The sequence below is a fragment of the Theobroma umbraticum genome, unplaced genomic scaffold (genome assembly GCF_002168275.2).
Source record: "Theobroma umbraticum cultivar Fairchild unplaced genomic scaffold, ASM216827v3 scaffold_12.1, whole genome shotgun sequence".
NCBI lineage: Eukaryota > Viridiplantae > Streptophyta > Magnoliopsida > Malvales > Malvaceae > Theobroma > Theobroma umbraticum.
The window spans coordinates 1,092,122-1,106,840 of NW_018397269.1; the positions used below are offsets into that span (position 1 = coordinate 1,092,122).

At 33.1% G+C, this 14,719-nt stretch overlaps 2 protein-coding genes across 2 annotated transcripts; both read left to right on the forward strand.

The window, feature by feature from the left end:
- The first annotated feature begins 1,266 nt into the window (after positions 1-1,266).
- Positions 1,267-4,168, forward strand: LOC110425757 (ARM repeat superfamily protein). The gene is made up of 2 exons (XM_021440749.2): positions 1,267-1,724; positions 3,045-4,168. Exons 1-2 carry the CDS (start codon positions 1,414-1,416, stop codon positions 3,898-3,900), a joined length of 1,167 nt encoding a protein of 388 aa, XP_021296424.1. The 5' UTR covers positions 1,267-1,413; the 3' UTR covers positions 3,901-4,168.
- A 3,361-nt stretch (positions 4,169-7,529) lies between these two features.
- LOC110425806 (putative aquaporin NIP-type) lies at positions 7,530-13,208 on the forward strand. The gene is made up of 5 exons (XM_021440846.1): positions 7,530-7,670; positions 7,765-7,986; positions 12,227-12,424; positions 12,768-12,829; positions 12,953-13,208. The coding sequence occupies exons 1-5, from the start codon at positions 7,530-7,532 to the stop codon at positions 13,137-13,139; spliced, it is 810 nt and encodes a 269-aa protein (XP_021296521.1). The 3' UTR covers positions 13,140-13,208.
- Positions 13,209-14,719: the final 1,511 nt, after the last annotated feature.

Here is a 14,719-nt window from a genome sequence, read left to right on the forward strand (position 1 = left end):
TAAGGTTATCTTTTTATCTTTGTCACGTTATCAAATTGATAAAAATATTAACAATTGACTAATGATTAGATTTACGTGTCTATCAAAAAATATTTTTTTAAAGCGGAGTATCCATTTTGGGTGAGGGTGATATTCTCTCCCACACCGTTCCTCACTCTTAATTTTGACCTTTTCATTCCTTGTTTATAATTACTAATTGTTTTAATGCACTCATCTTATATGATGATCCAAATTCAAAGCTATCGTAACATAAATTATTAGGTTAATTTGGGTAAAATACAAAAACATTTGAGATTTGCTTGAAACTATAATTATTTTTTATGAATTTAAAAAATATTTATTTTTTATTAATTTAAAAAAATATTTTCTTACTTTTTAAAAGTTTGATAGAAAATACACTTATTCCATGAGATTTTGTAATATTAATTTATATATTATTTGATACTATTAAAATTAAAAAAAAGTTTTTAATGAAAGTACATTAATTATATTAATATTTATAATAAAAAGTATTTAAAATGGCAATATAAATATTATTTGTAAATACTTGTGTGTCTACATATATTTATATATATATATATAGTATGGATGTTGAAAAAACTTTAATTAATGAAAATGAACATTTTTGCTTATTATATTTTTAAATTTCTATTTTAAATAGTTTTATTATAAATATTTAAAAATTTATCCCATTTGTAAATAGAAAATTTAGTTAAATCAATTAAATTTTATTAAAATTATTATTTATTATAAAGATTAAGAAGACTTATTAGATTTGTAAATAAAAAGGTTAATTTCATTGAATGAATTTCATTAAAAATGTTTTTCTTAATTTTAATAGTATTGTTTAATTTGCAGATTAATATTACAATTTAATTGTTTATACTTTAAAAGTTATATTTTAGTATTAATTGTATTAATTAAAAATAATTAAAATATATAAGTAGTCACGTGACAAAAGATATGATTATAAATTAAATAAGCACGTGAAAAATTGCAAATATAAGGTTCAATCAACATAACCCAAAGGAAATTTTCTTCACTGAATTATAAGGTCATTTTAGTCAATTGATATTCCGAGACCATAATTGTAAAAAAAAAATAAAACAATACCGGGCGAAAGCTTTTACGGAACCAACAACGACAACAACCAACACCAACCGCCAGTTCCATACTTCCATTATTAAAAACAACAGGAGAAAGAAAAAGCATTGCCTTATTTTTATGTTTATTTTTCCTATTATAAATACTTATTACATGTCTTTTAAACTGTTGCTTGACGCCACCTCTTCCAACCCCAAGCCCAAGCCACCTTATAATTTCTCTCTCTCTCTCTCTCTCTCTTCTCTGTTTACCCTCACTCAGATTTTTCTCTTTCTCTCTCTTAGCCGCCACCCACCTACTCTTCCTTCTATGGACACCGCCTCAGACAACCACAGCGCTTCCTCTTCCTCCTCTTCTTCTTCTTCGGACGTCGATGGCACGCCGCGTGGAGCAACCTCGGCTGTCCGTCGAGCTCTACAGTTAATCCAATCCGACGACTCAGATTCCAAGCTGCAAGCCGCTAAGGAAATCCGGCGACTCACCAAAACTTCCCAGAGGTGTCGGCGGCTTCTCGCCGACGCTGTTATTCCACTCGTTTCTATGCTCCGAGTTGACTCACCTGAGTCCTACCACGAGTCCGCCCTCCTCGCCCTCCTTAACCTCGCCGTTAAAGACGAAAAGTACGCTAACCCTCTTTCTCTTTAATCGCAATTAATAAAATATCGTAACGTGTATATTTGAAGTATTTTAAGGAAATATTTTTTAGTAATTCGAAGCTTTTTGCGAATTAGATTACTAATTTTTGGATTTTTTTTTTCGGCAACTGGAGTTTTGGTGGATTGATTTTCACGTTGATTACTCTTTACTTTTTTCTTTTTGAAAGTATTTTATAATTTTCAGGAATTCGAGGAAAAAGGTTCTTGTCTTGATTCTCTTTCTTCTTTTTTATTATAATTAAATTTGAATTTTTTATTTTCTATATATCTAACCGCTGATTGGTTGTAAAAAGAATATTCGGAGCATCAAAGAATTATTATTTAAACTTTCCAAATATTTTGGACGTACAATTATATACTAGTAGTAATTTCTTGAAAAAAAAAATTTATTTATATGTCCTTGTGTCACCGACTAAAATTATAATTAGACAGGGTTGGGTACTTGGGTTGTTGATTCACCTTAAAGTGAGGGTGAATTTTGGGATTATCCTTATAACCTTTAAAAAGAGTTGGATGCTTTCTTTTTTTATATAGCTGAATTTTGATTAAAATATGTGGTTGTTCTTTTATGTTCACATGTTTTCTTCTTTCTTTCTTTCTTTTCCCTTTTTATTTTCAACCTTTTTTTTTCTTTCTATTATCTTCTCTTTGAAGTTATTATTTTGTCATCATGAATTTGTTTGGTGATGTAGAAATATATGTACTTTCCCCAAATTTAAAGAGGAACTATTTTTTTAATCTTACCCTGTTAACCTTTTTGGGATTGTTATTTTTTTAATCTATGAAAGTGTATTTTGTTTCCTTTAAAATGAAGCTACCCAATGGGATTAACCCAAGAATTTTATATTAGTAATCCTAGATTAATTAAGACATTCATTGGTTAATTAGTTTAGTTAATTTTTTTTTGTTTTGAAATCGATTGGTTTAGTTAATAATCCTAGATTAATTAAGACATTGCTCTTGAGCTTTTACTGCTGACCTAGAGAATTTACAACTTGTTCCGTAACACAAATTTTTTGTGTCTTAAATTTTTTTTTGTTCCTTTTCAATCATGAAAAGAAATCAGTAAACTTATCCATAAAACCTTAGTCCATTAAGATAGAATTACTTTGAATTTGATTACTAAAATCAGATATAATTCTTAATAGGTGTTTTTTGTTTTATGTATTTCAAGTAATATTTGAGTTGCTTTACAGTGCCAACACTGTTAAATTTATGATCTTGTACTTGTCATATTTTTTGGTGTTTGAATGAAGAGAAAATCTCACTATTGTTGTGTTGCAGGAATAAGATCAGCATTGTGGAAGCAGGTGCCTTAGAACCAGTTATTAGCTTCCTTGAAAGTGAGAACTTAAACCTACAAGAGTATGCAACAGCTGCTTTGCTCACTCTCTCTGCTTCTGTCAACAACAAGCCCATTATAGGCGCATCGGGTGCCATTCCTCTGCTTGTGGATATCCTTAGACATGGAAGCACACAAGCTAAGGTTGATGCTGTAATGGCTCTTTCCAATCTCTCAACACACCCTGACAATCTTAAAATGATTCTTGAAACCAGCCCCATCCCTTCTATAGTCAGTTTACTGAAAAGCTGTAAAAGGTCTTCAAAAACAGCTGAAAAATGCTGTTCTCTGATAGAATCCTTGGTGGGTTTTGGTAAAGGAAGAACAGCTTTGACAGCTGAAGAAGGTGGAGTATTAGCAGTTGTGGAAGTGCTTGAAAATGGCACTCTCCAAGCTAGGGAGCATGCTGTTGGGGCACTACTGGCAATGTGTGAGAGTGACCGATGTAAATATAGGGAACCGATTCTTAGAGAAGGTGTAATTCCTGGACTACTTGAGCTAACAGTGCAAGGAACACCCAAGTCTCAGACTAAAGCTCAAACCCTTTTGCGGTTACTGAGGGATACTCCTTATCCCAGATCCGACCTTCAACCTGACACACTAGAGAACATTGTTTGCAACATAATCTCTCAGATCGATGGCGATGATCAATCTAGTAAAGCAAAGAAAATGCTGGCTGAGATGGTCCAAGTTAGTATGGAGCAGAGCTTGAGACATTTACAGCAGAGGGCTCTGGTCTGCACCCCAACTGATTTGCCCATTAGTAGCAGTTGTACTTCTGAAGTTTCCTTGAAATGATTGCTTCTGTTTTTCGGCTTTTTTCTGTTTTACATTCCTCCCCCCTCCTCCCCTTGTGTTGTTTGTTATATAAAATGTTCCTCTGTAGAAAAGATGAAATAACATACAGTGAAAAATGCCAGTCCAGGCCGTTTGTGGTGATATCGGTATCGGGTGACTGGTAAAAGTGTCACTAAACTGGAAATTATATGAAGTTGAAAGCATAAATAGTTTCCAGTTTGCTTGTAAAGAAAATGTTGTATGAAATGTTATACAGTCTTTGAAGTTTTCCCTTCTCCTCTTCTCTCATGGCGTATGATTTGATTGAAGTAAACCTATTGAGAACACGAGGAAGAGAGTTTAAAGCCTGGCTCTGATATCATTGTCACCAAACAACATCAACATGCCTGGCTGTACGTTGACAGAAAATTTCAGTCTGGCATGCCAAACATGGATGGCTCAGAAATAATTACACATGTTTAGTCTTTGACATGGTCTTCTTCAGGAAAACTATTTCAATCTTTATCATCATTTCTGAAAACAGGAAAATTCCATTTTGCATTGGGATCACGAATTATAGCTTTGGTTAGCAGAGATGAGGTAGAGTAGCAGGCTGACCATGAACTTGAAATTTATCAAGCTGAGTTTTCATTGGAGGATGGGGCGGCTTTCAATTGAAGAGAGATGGGCATCAAGTCACCATCAATCCGGTGTTTGTTGAATTGATATTTGCGACCTTTGTGAGGGTCAATTATAACTCATTACTTGCTGAATTTTGTATGAAAACTGTTGTTGTCTCATTCTTAATGGAGGACAAGTCAGTTGATATGGTGGGAAATTCCCATTCAAAGTGGAGGCAATTTTCCTGCTTTTTCAACTTGTCTTCTACGGTCCTTGCATTTTTTCTCTACAGTTTCAACGACAAAACTCACCACCAAAACCGTTAATGCGTCAATCAATGGATTCAAAACAAGGGTTAAATTATCACCACCACATATGCCAAATCCAATTTCGGAAACTTCCTGGTAAAAGCAGAGGGTGAGTTCTCATTGGACAAATTGCTTTATAAAAGAAAAAAAGGAAAAAATAATTCAAAGTATACACAATGCTGCAGGATGAAATCACAATAATCAAAATATTACATTCTAATTTGAACAAAATAACAAATTAAATCTTATAACAATAAATTTAATAAATGTGGAATCTTAAAATAAACATTTAACTTGTTATTTTTAAATAAAAGTGTCATAGGTGCAAGAAAAAGGAGGCCCTTCTCTACTGCGAGGCAGGGGCTCTCCCGCATAGATAACTAGGCAACTCCCAAGTGTAATGAAGGTGTGTAGCTAGCTAGGCCATGGAGCTTCCTAATTAAGCACCCATATGACTCTGCACTTTGATCAATTAATTTGGGCACGCCTTGAACCGACCTAGCTTAAAGGATCTCCTACTTGGGTCACTTTGAGTGAGTGATGGTGTCTAACCTAGGCGATCGGACCTTCCTAAATCACCCATTTACTTTCAACGAACACAACTTGCAATAAATTAGCTCTTTCTCAAGAACCTAATGCTTACCTTTTTCATTAATTATCCAATATAAGACGCCTCTCCTCGTCACAAAATGTGCTAGAAAGCACGTTTACTAGCATGCCCCTCACTTATGTTTATGTATAACATCTGCATAAAATATGGCATGATATGCTGTTTCATGCAACAAGTCAAATAATTTGATTGTTCACTAATGACATCCAACAGGGGTTCAAGGCCCCAGCTTCCAGGTTTGATTAGATTAGATTATTATATTAATGAATAATATATTCTCATTTGATTTCAATTTTAAAATATTAAAATATTAATATGAAAATTAAGATTTGTATTATTTAAGTAATAAAAAAATAGTTAAAATAAATGTGTCAAGCCCAGCTCGGACTTGGTTTTTCAAAGGAGGCTTGATAGGCTCGGCTCACTCGATTTATGGGCATCGTTTTTTTTTTTTTTTGGAAGAGATTTATGGGCATCTTTAATTCTTTATATCCAGGTAATAAGAAATAGTAAATTCATGGGTTCTTTTTTTAAAAAAAATTTTTTTGGAAGTAGTTAGACACTTTAGTGTTTTCCACATAATATATACAAAATTTATGAAATAGACTCTCGTATTCTATCGTTTAGCCGGTACGAAGGATGGAAATGGGGAGGGAAAAAGAATGATGGAAATGGAGAGGAAAAGAAAATTTTTTTTACCTAATGATTGAGTTTTATAACCACTTTCCTTAATTCGTGGCTTAACCATTGGACTACAACATAGTGAAGGTACGTTGCTTAACTAGGCCATGGGCCAAGAAGGCCTATTGACTACATTGCTATGTACTTCACATTTATATAGCAAGCCATTGGCTCAAAGTATCGAACGTCTAATGTAGCTAACTATTTCCCATCATCAGTTATTGACATATTTGGAGTTTGGGTTTTAATTTTCCTTTTATCCATGGCATCTAGCTAAATTGTAAAGTCAAAAAGAGTGTGTCTTTCCATATCAACAAGATGATATCATCATACTGTCTAGAACTTTTATTTCTTTCTTCTTCTTTTTTTAGTTTTTTGAGAATATTGATAGCTTCTTTATGTTCCTATATATTGCCAACTCATGAATTCATCTTGACAGGAACACTCAATAAAAAAGACACGAGAAATGATTCTCAAGGTTGCACTCATATATTCAAAATGCACTATATATAGCTTGCTAGATTCCAAAAACTTGATGTAATACACTTCAGAATTTAATTCAATTAATACACATATATATGTATTTAATATAAAAAGATTGATATGAATCTTTTTTTAAATTAGATCTTAATGTTTATTTTTTCTATAAAAAATTGGCATAAAAATTAAAGATTTGTATGTTAAAAAATTATCTTTTATTTATTATGTATTTTATTTCAAACTGTAATGTTATATAACTTTAACTATGTGCATATTTAAATTTTATATTGATGATCTAAATCCCCTTTTATTCGGTGAGTTGAAATCAAAATCTGAACTTTTATAACTATTTCCAAATTTTTATGGTGTGTGTAGATAAGTTAAATTTTAACTAATAACTAGTGGAATAACGACTTTGTCACCTATCAACCATGTTAAAGTTTAAGTAATTTGAATATGTTGAATTCGATTTCTTTACTGTTTAACTAAGTTCGAGTTTGACTGGTTCGAATATTTTAACTTTAAATATTTTATTGGAAAACTTAAGCCAATCACTAAGCTAATCAACTTTTCGATTGTTAATTATTTCCTAATGCAATATATATATATATAGTGATAATTTTCTTTATATAAAGTTATAAAATTTAGTTAAGTTACAATCTTATATTGGTTCCAACTTTAGGTCGAACCAAATTGATCATTCTACTTCAAATACCTTAATTTATTATTATTTTTGAACCAAACAATAAGATTCGAGCTTAATTTGCCACTCTTAGTTCAAAGCGATCAAACATCCACTTTTTTTTTAAAAAAATCTCTATCCAAATTATCCCAAACAAATCCACTTTCATTATCTTAATTTAAAACCATTTTAGACCCTTTCAAACCCTAATTATCCACACATCGCTTCTCCCAAAACTACCTGCTATTTTTTCTTTCATTGCTTAACTATGGCTACAAAGACTGACAATATTGAAGAAGAAGAAGAAATATCAAAGATGGAACAAGGTCATCCCACCTCAAATAAATCTGAAACTGATCAATTATCCATTCTTTGTTCTTCAACTTCTGTAGTAACCACAGTGCAAAAGGTCAGTCATGAGCAAATTCGACATTAATAGTTTGATTTAATTTTATTGCGTAAATATTATTGGATTGATATCTTTTGCGGGTTGTTTCTTTCAGCTGATTGCTGAGTTTATTGGTACTTACTTCATAATATTTGCCGGTTGCGGTTCTGTGGCTGTGAACAAAATCTACGGATCGGTCACATTTCCAGGCGTTTGTGTAACATGGGGTCTAATTGTGATGGTCATGATCTATTCAGTTGGCCATATTTCTGGGGCTCATTTCAATCCAGCTGTTACCATCACCTTTGCAATTTTTCGTAGAATCCCATTTAAGCAGGTAAATTATTACTACTTTTTATTTTTAATACGACTTTGGGTGGATAAATTTTCAGTGATTAAGTCGTCTCGGTACTCTAAAACCGAAACACATGTTGAGTCTGGATTCAAAGTATACCATCAGAGGGACCGCTTCATCAATTTCACTGATTCTAAAAACAGTTTTTTCTTAATTTATGGTGTTAATTAGGCCCTACTTTGCCGTCTTTTTTGACAAACTTTTTAGATTAGGCTACAATACATTTTTTTTTCTTATTATCTTTATAAAAAATAAAAATGTCAATGATTATCTTGTAATTGAGTATCTTACATTATTCGATTAAGTAAAATTAAAATATTTATAATCTGTTTTGTTTGGAAAGTGGTTTTTGTTCCTTCATCACCAGCTTATGTCATGACAAGCCTCTTTTGCGAAAGATTTTGATGGCATAAAGAGTTTGACGTAGGAAAGAGCCTGCACACTTACAAAAAATAAGCTAGCTTCCCATCTAGCCACTGTCAACATGGATCAATACGAAAGATCCGTCAAAGGACAACAAAAGCCTAAGATCTTCCTGAAACCTCGAATGGAGAACTAAAGACAATCTGACAACAACAACGTTCTCTAATAGAAAAAGGGCAAAAAGAGAAAGCCCAAAGAATCAGAGCTACCAAGAAGAGATGCTCCCTACTGAACAAGAAGCAAAAGATCGACCAAAACCAAATGCCCAAAAGTCAAGGGGCAATCATCAGCCGTCCACAACAGCAACGCACCTTATCCCAACAGAAAGCAACCTGCAGGGCAAATAGAGCCTTCAAAGCAATTACTAGGGCCAAAAAACAGTCTTCGAAGAACTCCCGCTAAAACACGAGAAATAGTCGAAAATCCCGAAGAACACAGCTCGAGCCAAGAAGGAAATAAGCATGGAAAAGCAGACCATGCTGCCTCTGAGCCATCCCTTCAACATAACAAGTCGGCGACCACCAACAGAGCCCTTGAAGACCCCTCCCCCTCAATCATCTGTAAACCATGGCAGCAAAAAACCATGCCAATGCAAAAGATCAAACCCCAAGACCGCCAACCATCAAACAGATCGTACCACACCAAGCCCCTTCCTCCCTTCCCTTCCCTCTTACAGAATCAGAAGAATCGCATACCAAACCAGATCAAAAAATCATGATCAAAACAAGAACGCCAACTATCACCCAATCCCTAAAGAACCTTCAATTTCATAATCCTCCATCCTCAACTACTGAGGACCTTTACATACATGAGAACATGGAAAAACAGAGTCAGCCACAAGCAACTTGAACCCTAAGACCCTAAAGACCATCCCAAACAAAATCGCCTTCCCCAAACCCTCAAAGGCCATAAAAAAAAATCGAGATATCACAACCGTAGACCAAGAAAAAGGCAATCCACCATCAATTCCCACCCCAAAGAAAACCTCTAATAGAGCAAAGGGACCAAAACAGACCTTCCTCCCAAGAAGATTGGGAGACCAATGTCCTTTTGTTTCAAAATACACAAAAAATTTTAAAAAAGATTTCTTTTCTTCTCTTTTCTTTTCCTTTTTTTTGTTCTTTTTTCATTCATTTTTTCTTTTTCTTCTACTTTTTTGAACAAAATTGTCCCCTCTAATTTTTTTTTTTGAGCTCAAAATATAGAACAAAATCCCCAAGCAACCTTTAGAAACAAATAATCTATCAGCTTGAAAACAGAGACAAAAGGACAAGAAAAATAAAGTAAAACAAACACAAAAACAGAATCATAAGGGAAAGAGACCCCCTGCCCCTAGAAGGCCACCATTACAAAAAATGCTCTAAGATCTCACAACCCCTCCCCCCAGTCGACACTTAAAGATAGTAACGTAACCAAAAAAACTCAAGAGCAGAGGCATCAATTAGGCCAAAATAAGCATAGTAACACAAAAACTAGTCAACAAAAAAGGTGAAAGGAAACTTAAAGAATGAACTCCTACCAACCAGAACATAAAGGCTTTCCATTGGCAAAAAACAATCAGCCGCATGCTATAGTCATTATAACTGTTTTTGAATTTCCTAGAATCCAACTCTTAAGAATTTCTCTTCTTTTTCTCTCAGAAAGAACCTTTTCTTTTCTTTCTTTTTCTATTATTTATTTCTCTCTCTTTTTTCCTGGTTTCCTTTTGGACTCTCAAGAACAGCACTTACCAGAGAGATGATCTCAGTCTACACTTTTATCTTGCAGGCTTTCCTTAAAGAAAACATGGTCTTAAAAATTCAAAACATTAAACAGAGGGAAAGCCATCACAAGAACCAAAAGAATGGACCATAAAAACAATTAGTGCACAAATCCATAGTAGAAAAAAGCATCAAAATTAATCAACTACCCATAAAAAATCTTCACTCCTCTCCACTCTCCCTTTAGCAAGATCATCAGCCATTTCATTAGCTGATCTAGATACTTTTCTGACCTCCCGTGCTCCTATATACCTTTTCAACTGTTCAATACCTAAAATGATCTTCCTTAGTCTCCAAGGAGATTCATCAAGATTATCAAGACAGGTCACTACATTACTAGGGTCACTTTCGATTTCCAACATGCTCATCTCCTTCCATTTTGAGGCTGCGAAAATCATAGACGCCTCTTTTGTAGCAAGTAACTCTACGGTATTCGCATCCATGACCCCGGCCACTTTTTGAGAACAAGACTTTGATTGCTCCATCAGGATCCCTCAGTGTCCTTCCTATCCCTACTTGGTCTGGGGATCCTCTTGCAACGCCATCGACATTGAATTTCAGTGCACCTGGATGGGATGCTGTCTAACACTTCCTCTTATTTTCAGACTCCTTTTTTGGAATGTGACCATGGTGGGATTCCTTATAATATCTTCAAACTTCTCACACTTCTCTGACCATTTGGTCTTTGCCCACCAAGCAATTCTAGTCGTTGTCTGATTCCCATCCCACAATTTCCCCAAGAACACCATCTCGTTTCTTATCAACCAAATAGTCTAACTAAATGCAAAAAAGATCAATCTCCACAATCTTCTCTCGCCTACTTGAACCAAATCATTCCATTCCAAAAAAAAAGGGATAGCCTTTGCTTGCATTCCTCCTTGAATCCCCCACCATTTAACCCACCCCATCCAAACCTTCCAACTCTCCTGACATTCGAAAAACAGATGATCCACAGATTCAACTTTTTCTGTACATAGTAAACACATTACCGATTCCGACCTCAATAGTCCTCTTTCCACCAATTTTGCTTTCACCGCCACTCTCCCTCTAATTACTCTCCAGCTAAACAATTCGATCTTGATCGGTGCCATCCCCGTCCACACAGACTTTCACATCGCCTCCACTCTACCAGTTTGTCCTGTTGCAACTCTACAGAATGACCTAATCGAGTAAACACCATTAAGTGTCCATTTCCAAATCAACTTATCCTCTAATTCAGATGCCACTAGGTATTCCTCCAAAACTTCCATTAATTGGTCCCACTGCTCCTTTTCCCACCCCAAAAGATCACCTCAATTGTATTTTCCACCTCCATTTTTCCCCAATCCGTTTCCCATAATCCTTAATGGACCCTTCCCTGTTAAGAGCTAAGAGAACATCTTTGGGAACACCCGTCTTAACCCCACTCCTTCCATCCATTCTTCAGCTTAGAAAGTTAACCTTTCCCTAGAGTATCTATAATTTGGTTCAAATAATAAAATTATTATCGGTCACGGAATGGGGTACGGTTTTGGTAATTGTGGATATCCATTACTCGAATTTGATTATAAATAATACCTTTTAATATTAAATTTTAGTTATATATATATATATTATGTTTGCTATTCAAATATATATTATGTTTTTTTGAAATTCTTTATAATTAATGTAACACATATCAAAATTCATTAACTGTTCTAAATATGATTTTAATTTTTTATGAATTATCTTTAATTTATTAATTTATTTTTCATTAATAATATATATAAATAATTTTAAAATTATTTTAATCAAATATTTAACAGATACAGTAATATTTAGAATATTCAAATACGAGTTCAGACAGTAATTAAAAATTTTAATTTAATATTTATAGGGTTTTGATTAGAATACTTAAAAAATAACAGGTATCAATTGTCTACATTACTCAAATATTAAAACGGATAGTAGGAAAAAGGTGTGTTAACTTGTTTTTTGCAGTAAAAGTAATAAGAAAAAAAAAATCATATTTGGTTGATTTAATGGTGAATAATTTGTTATTACGTTACATGAAATTGTAGGTTCCAGTGTACGTTGCAGGTCAGCTAATGGGATCAATTCTTGCGAGTGCCACATTAGCCTTGGTGCTTGATGTAACTCCTTCAGCTTATTTTGGAACTGTACCAGTTGGCTCCAATGCCCAATCTTTTTCTGTAGAAATCATCATCTCCTTCCTCTTGATGTTCGTGATTTCCGGCGCCACCACTGATAATAGAGCGGTTTGTAATTTAATTTTCAGTTTTACAGATATATTTCACTTATATGTTATTATTAATGCTCAAAATTGATCGAAACAAATCATCCTTTTACAAAGATTCCAAGAGCTTTTCCTTTTTCTTCGGGGAGGGGTTTTCTCCATAAATTTGCTGTGTGATATACTTAGAACATAATCAATGACTAACTTATCAATACCTTAGACATAAAGTCAAATAATAAATTTTCTGGCAGCATAAGTTTACTCAAATTATTATTAATAAGATATTGCTTACAATTTCATAGAATTGATTAACAATGTGGACCATATATACAAACATGACTCAGTTTTTTTTCCCATTTTGACAGGTGGGAGAACTAGGAGGAATAGCTGTTGGAATGACTATTATGCTGAATGTCTTTGTGGCTGGGTAATCTTTCACTTTGAGCTTGTGAATTTCATTTCCTCATTTGTTATACTTCTACTTTTTTTTCTTAAAATATTAATAGAAATTAGGTATACTAAATTAAAGAAAATTATTAATGGGAGGCAGGCCAATTTCTGGAGCTTCAATGAACCCTGCAAGGAGCATCGGGCCAGCACTCGTTAAACATGTTTACAAGGGACTTTGGTTATACATATTTGGACCAATCATTGGAGCTATAGCTGGAGCGTTCATCTATAACCTAATGAGATTTACAGACAAATCTCTTCGTGACTTAACCATGAGAAGCAACTAACTCTTTCTTCATCAGCATCTCCAATAATTAATAACTATTCTTTGTTTAGTTCATTTTTGTATCATTTACATTTATTTTATCCGCAAGTTTTCAACAGTTTTAAATTTGAAATTTTTATATATTTTCAAATTCTCAAATTCAAAACTTGAAAGAGAGTATTGAAATTTATAAGATGAAAGAAATTATTTTTCTTTATCCATCTTATATTTTAATATAAAACTTGGCATGTAAAGAAATTTGTCAGAGCTTGAAAGAGGTGCATGCCTCGACTTCTTTCCCCTTATTCAAGCAGAGGGAAGGAAGGTGGTCAAGCATCCACAAGCTGTTATTGATGAGGTTGGCAATTCATGGAATTCTGACTTGGTGGTGTAGTTTTTGGGGAATTTTGTTGAAACATTTTCAAATAAAATGTCTGTTGTAAAAATCGTATTTGAAAATTATATATGTTGAAAATAAGAAAATAAAGAGGAATCACGTCTATTGAAAAAAATTAAAAATTATATTTATTTAAAATAGAAGATGTGATTGTTTGAAAAAGACACAAATTGTGTCTATTGAAAATAGACATCTATGCCTATAAAAAAGGACCATCCTTTAAATACCAGAATATATATAAGAAACCAATAATATCTTTCCTTCTTTTTTTTCAAACATTCTCTAATTCTTCTATATTATTTTCTTACAGAAAAACATTATAAAAGTCTGATAATCTAGTTATACTCTGGTAAGTACTCAATGGATTAATTTCGTTAATGCAAAATGCCATCAATCATTGAGTTTTATTATATCTTCGAAATTTATACGCTAACAATTGTTTTGTACACTATAAGTGAGGACGAATAAAATTTTAAAGACAATGATATTAATATATGCCTTGAAACTAATTTGTAAATTTTCTAATTTGGTGTTCTAACAAATCCAACTAGCAATTGAAACATAAGCTAAAAGCTGCATACTTAATTTGAGGGAAATCAGGTACGAGTGCATTAAACTTGCTGGAAGGTCAATGTTCATTTTTTTTTTTATTCCCTTCAAATGGCGCTAGATTATGGAATCAGGATTAAGGCAGTTGAATCACAAGCCAACAACAAATCGTAGGTGGCAACCTGGTATGGGTTTCACGGCAAAGCAGAAAATTTCATAGGATTAGATTTTGTGTTGAAATTTTAATTTTAAAATTTAAACATTCCCTTATCTTTGTTGGTTTTAATTTTTAGATTCCATGATAAGTGATATAATTTTAATGAGATTGTGATAATTGCCCATTATTTGATTGAGATTGTGATAATTATCTATTATTTTTTAAAAAAAATTTTAATTTTGAGATAGTAGTTATCACCTTGATGGGAGGAATTTTGCTTATAAAAGAAAACCTATAAGTTCCCAACCCTAAGACGATCTATTAAAAAAAAAAGTACCAAATTACCATTATTGTAAATTGTTTTTTGGATTGGAAGAATTCATAAGGAAAGATTGAAGAACTCTAGAAGAAAAGGCTTGGATGATTGGAGGTTAGTGTCATGATCTTTATTGGATGATGATTTGGTAAGTTTATTTGCCAATAAACAAAAGTGCAATAT

Coding starts and splice junctions, on each gene's coding strand:
- LOC110425757 (XM_021440749.2), top strand. CDS start 1,414: ATGGACACCGCCTCAGACAACCACAGCGCTTCCTCTTCCTCCTCTTCT. Junction 1,725..3,044: donor CTCGCCGTTAAAGACGAAAA/GTACGCTAACCC, acceptor GTTGTGTTGCAG/GAATAAGATCAGCATTGTGG.
- LOC110425806 (XM_021440846.1), top strand. CDS start 7,530: ATGGCTACAAAGACTGACAATATTGAAGAAGAAGAAGAAATATCAAAG. Junction 7,987..12,226: donor GTAGAATCCCATTTAAGCAG/GTAAATTATTAC, acceptor ATGAAATTGTAG/GTTCCAGTGTACGTTGCAGG. Junction 12,425..12,767: donor CCACCACTGATAATAGAGCG/GTTTGTAATTTA, acceptor CCATTTTGACAG/GTGGGAGAACTAGGAGGAAT.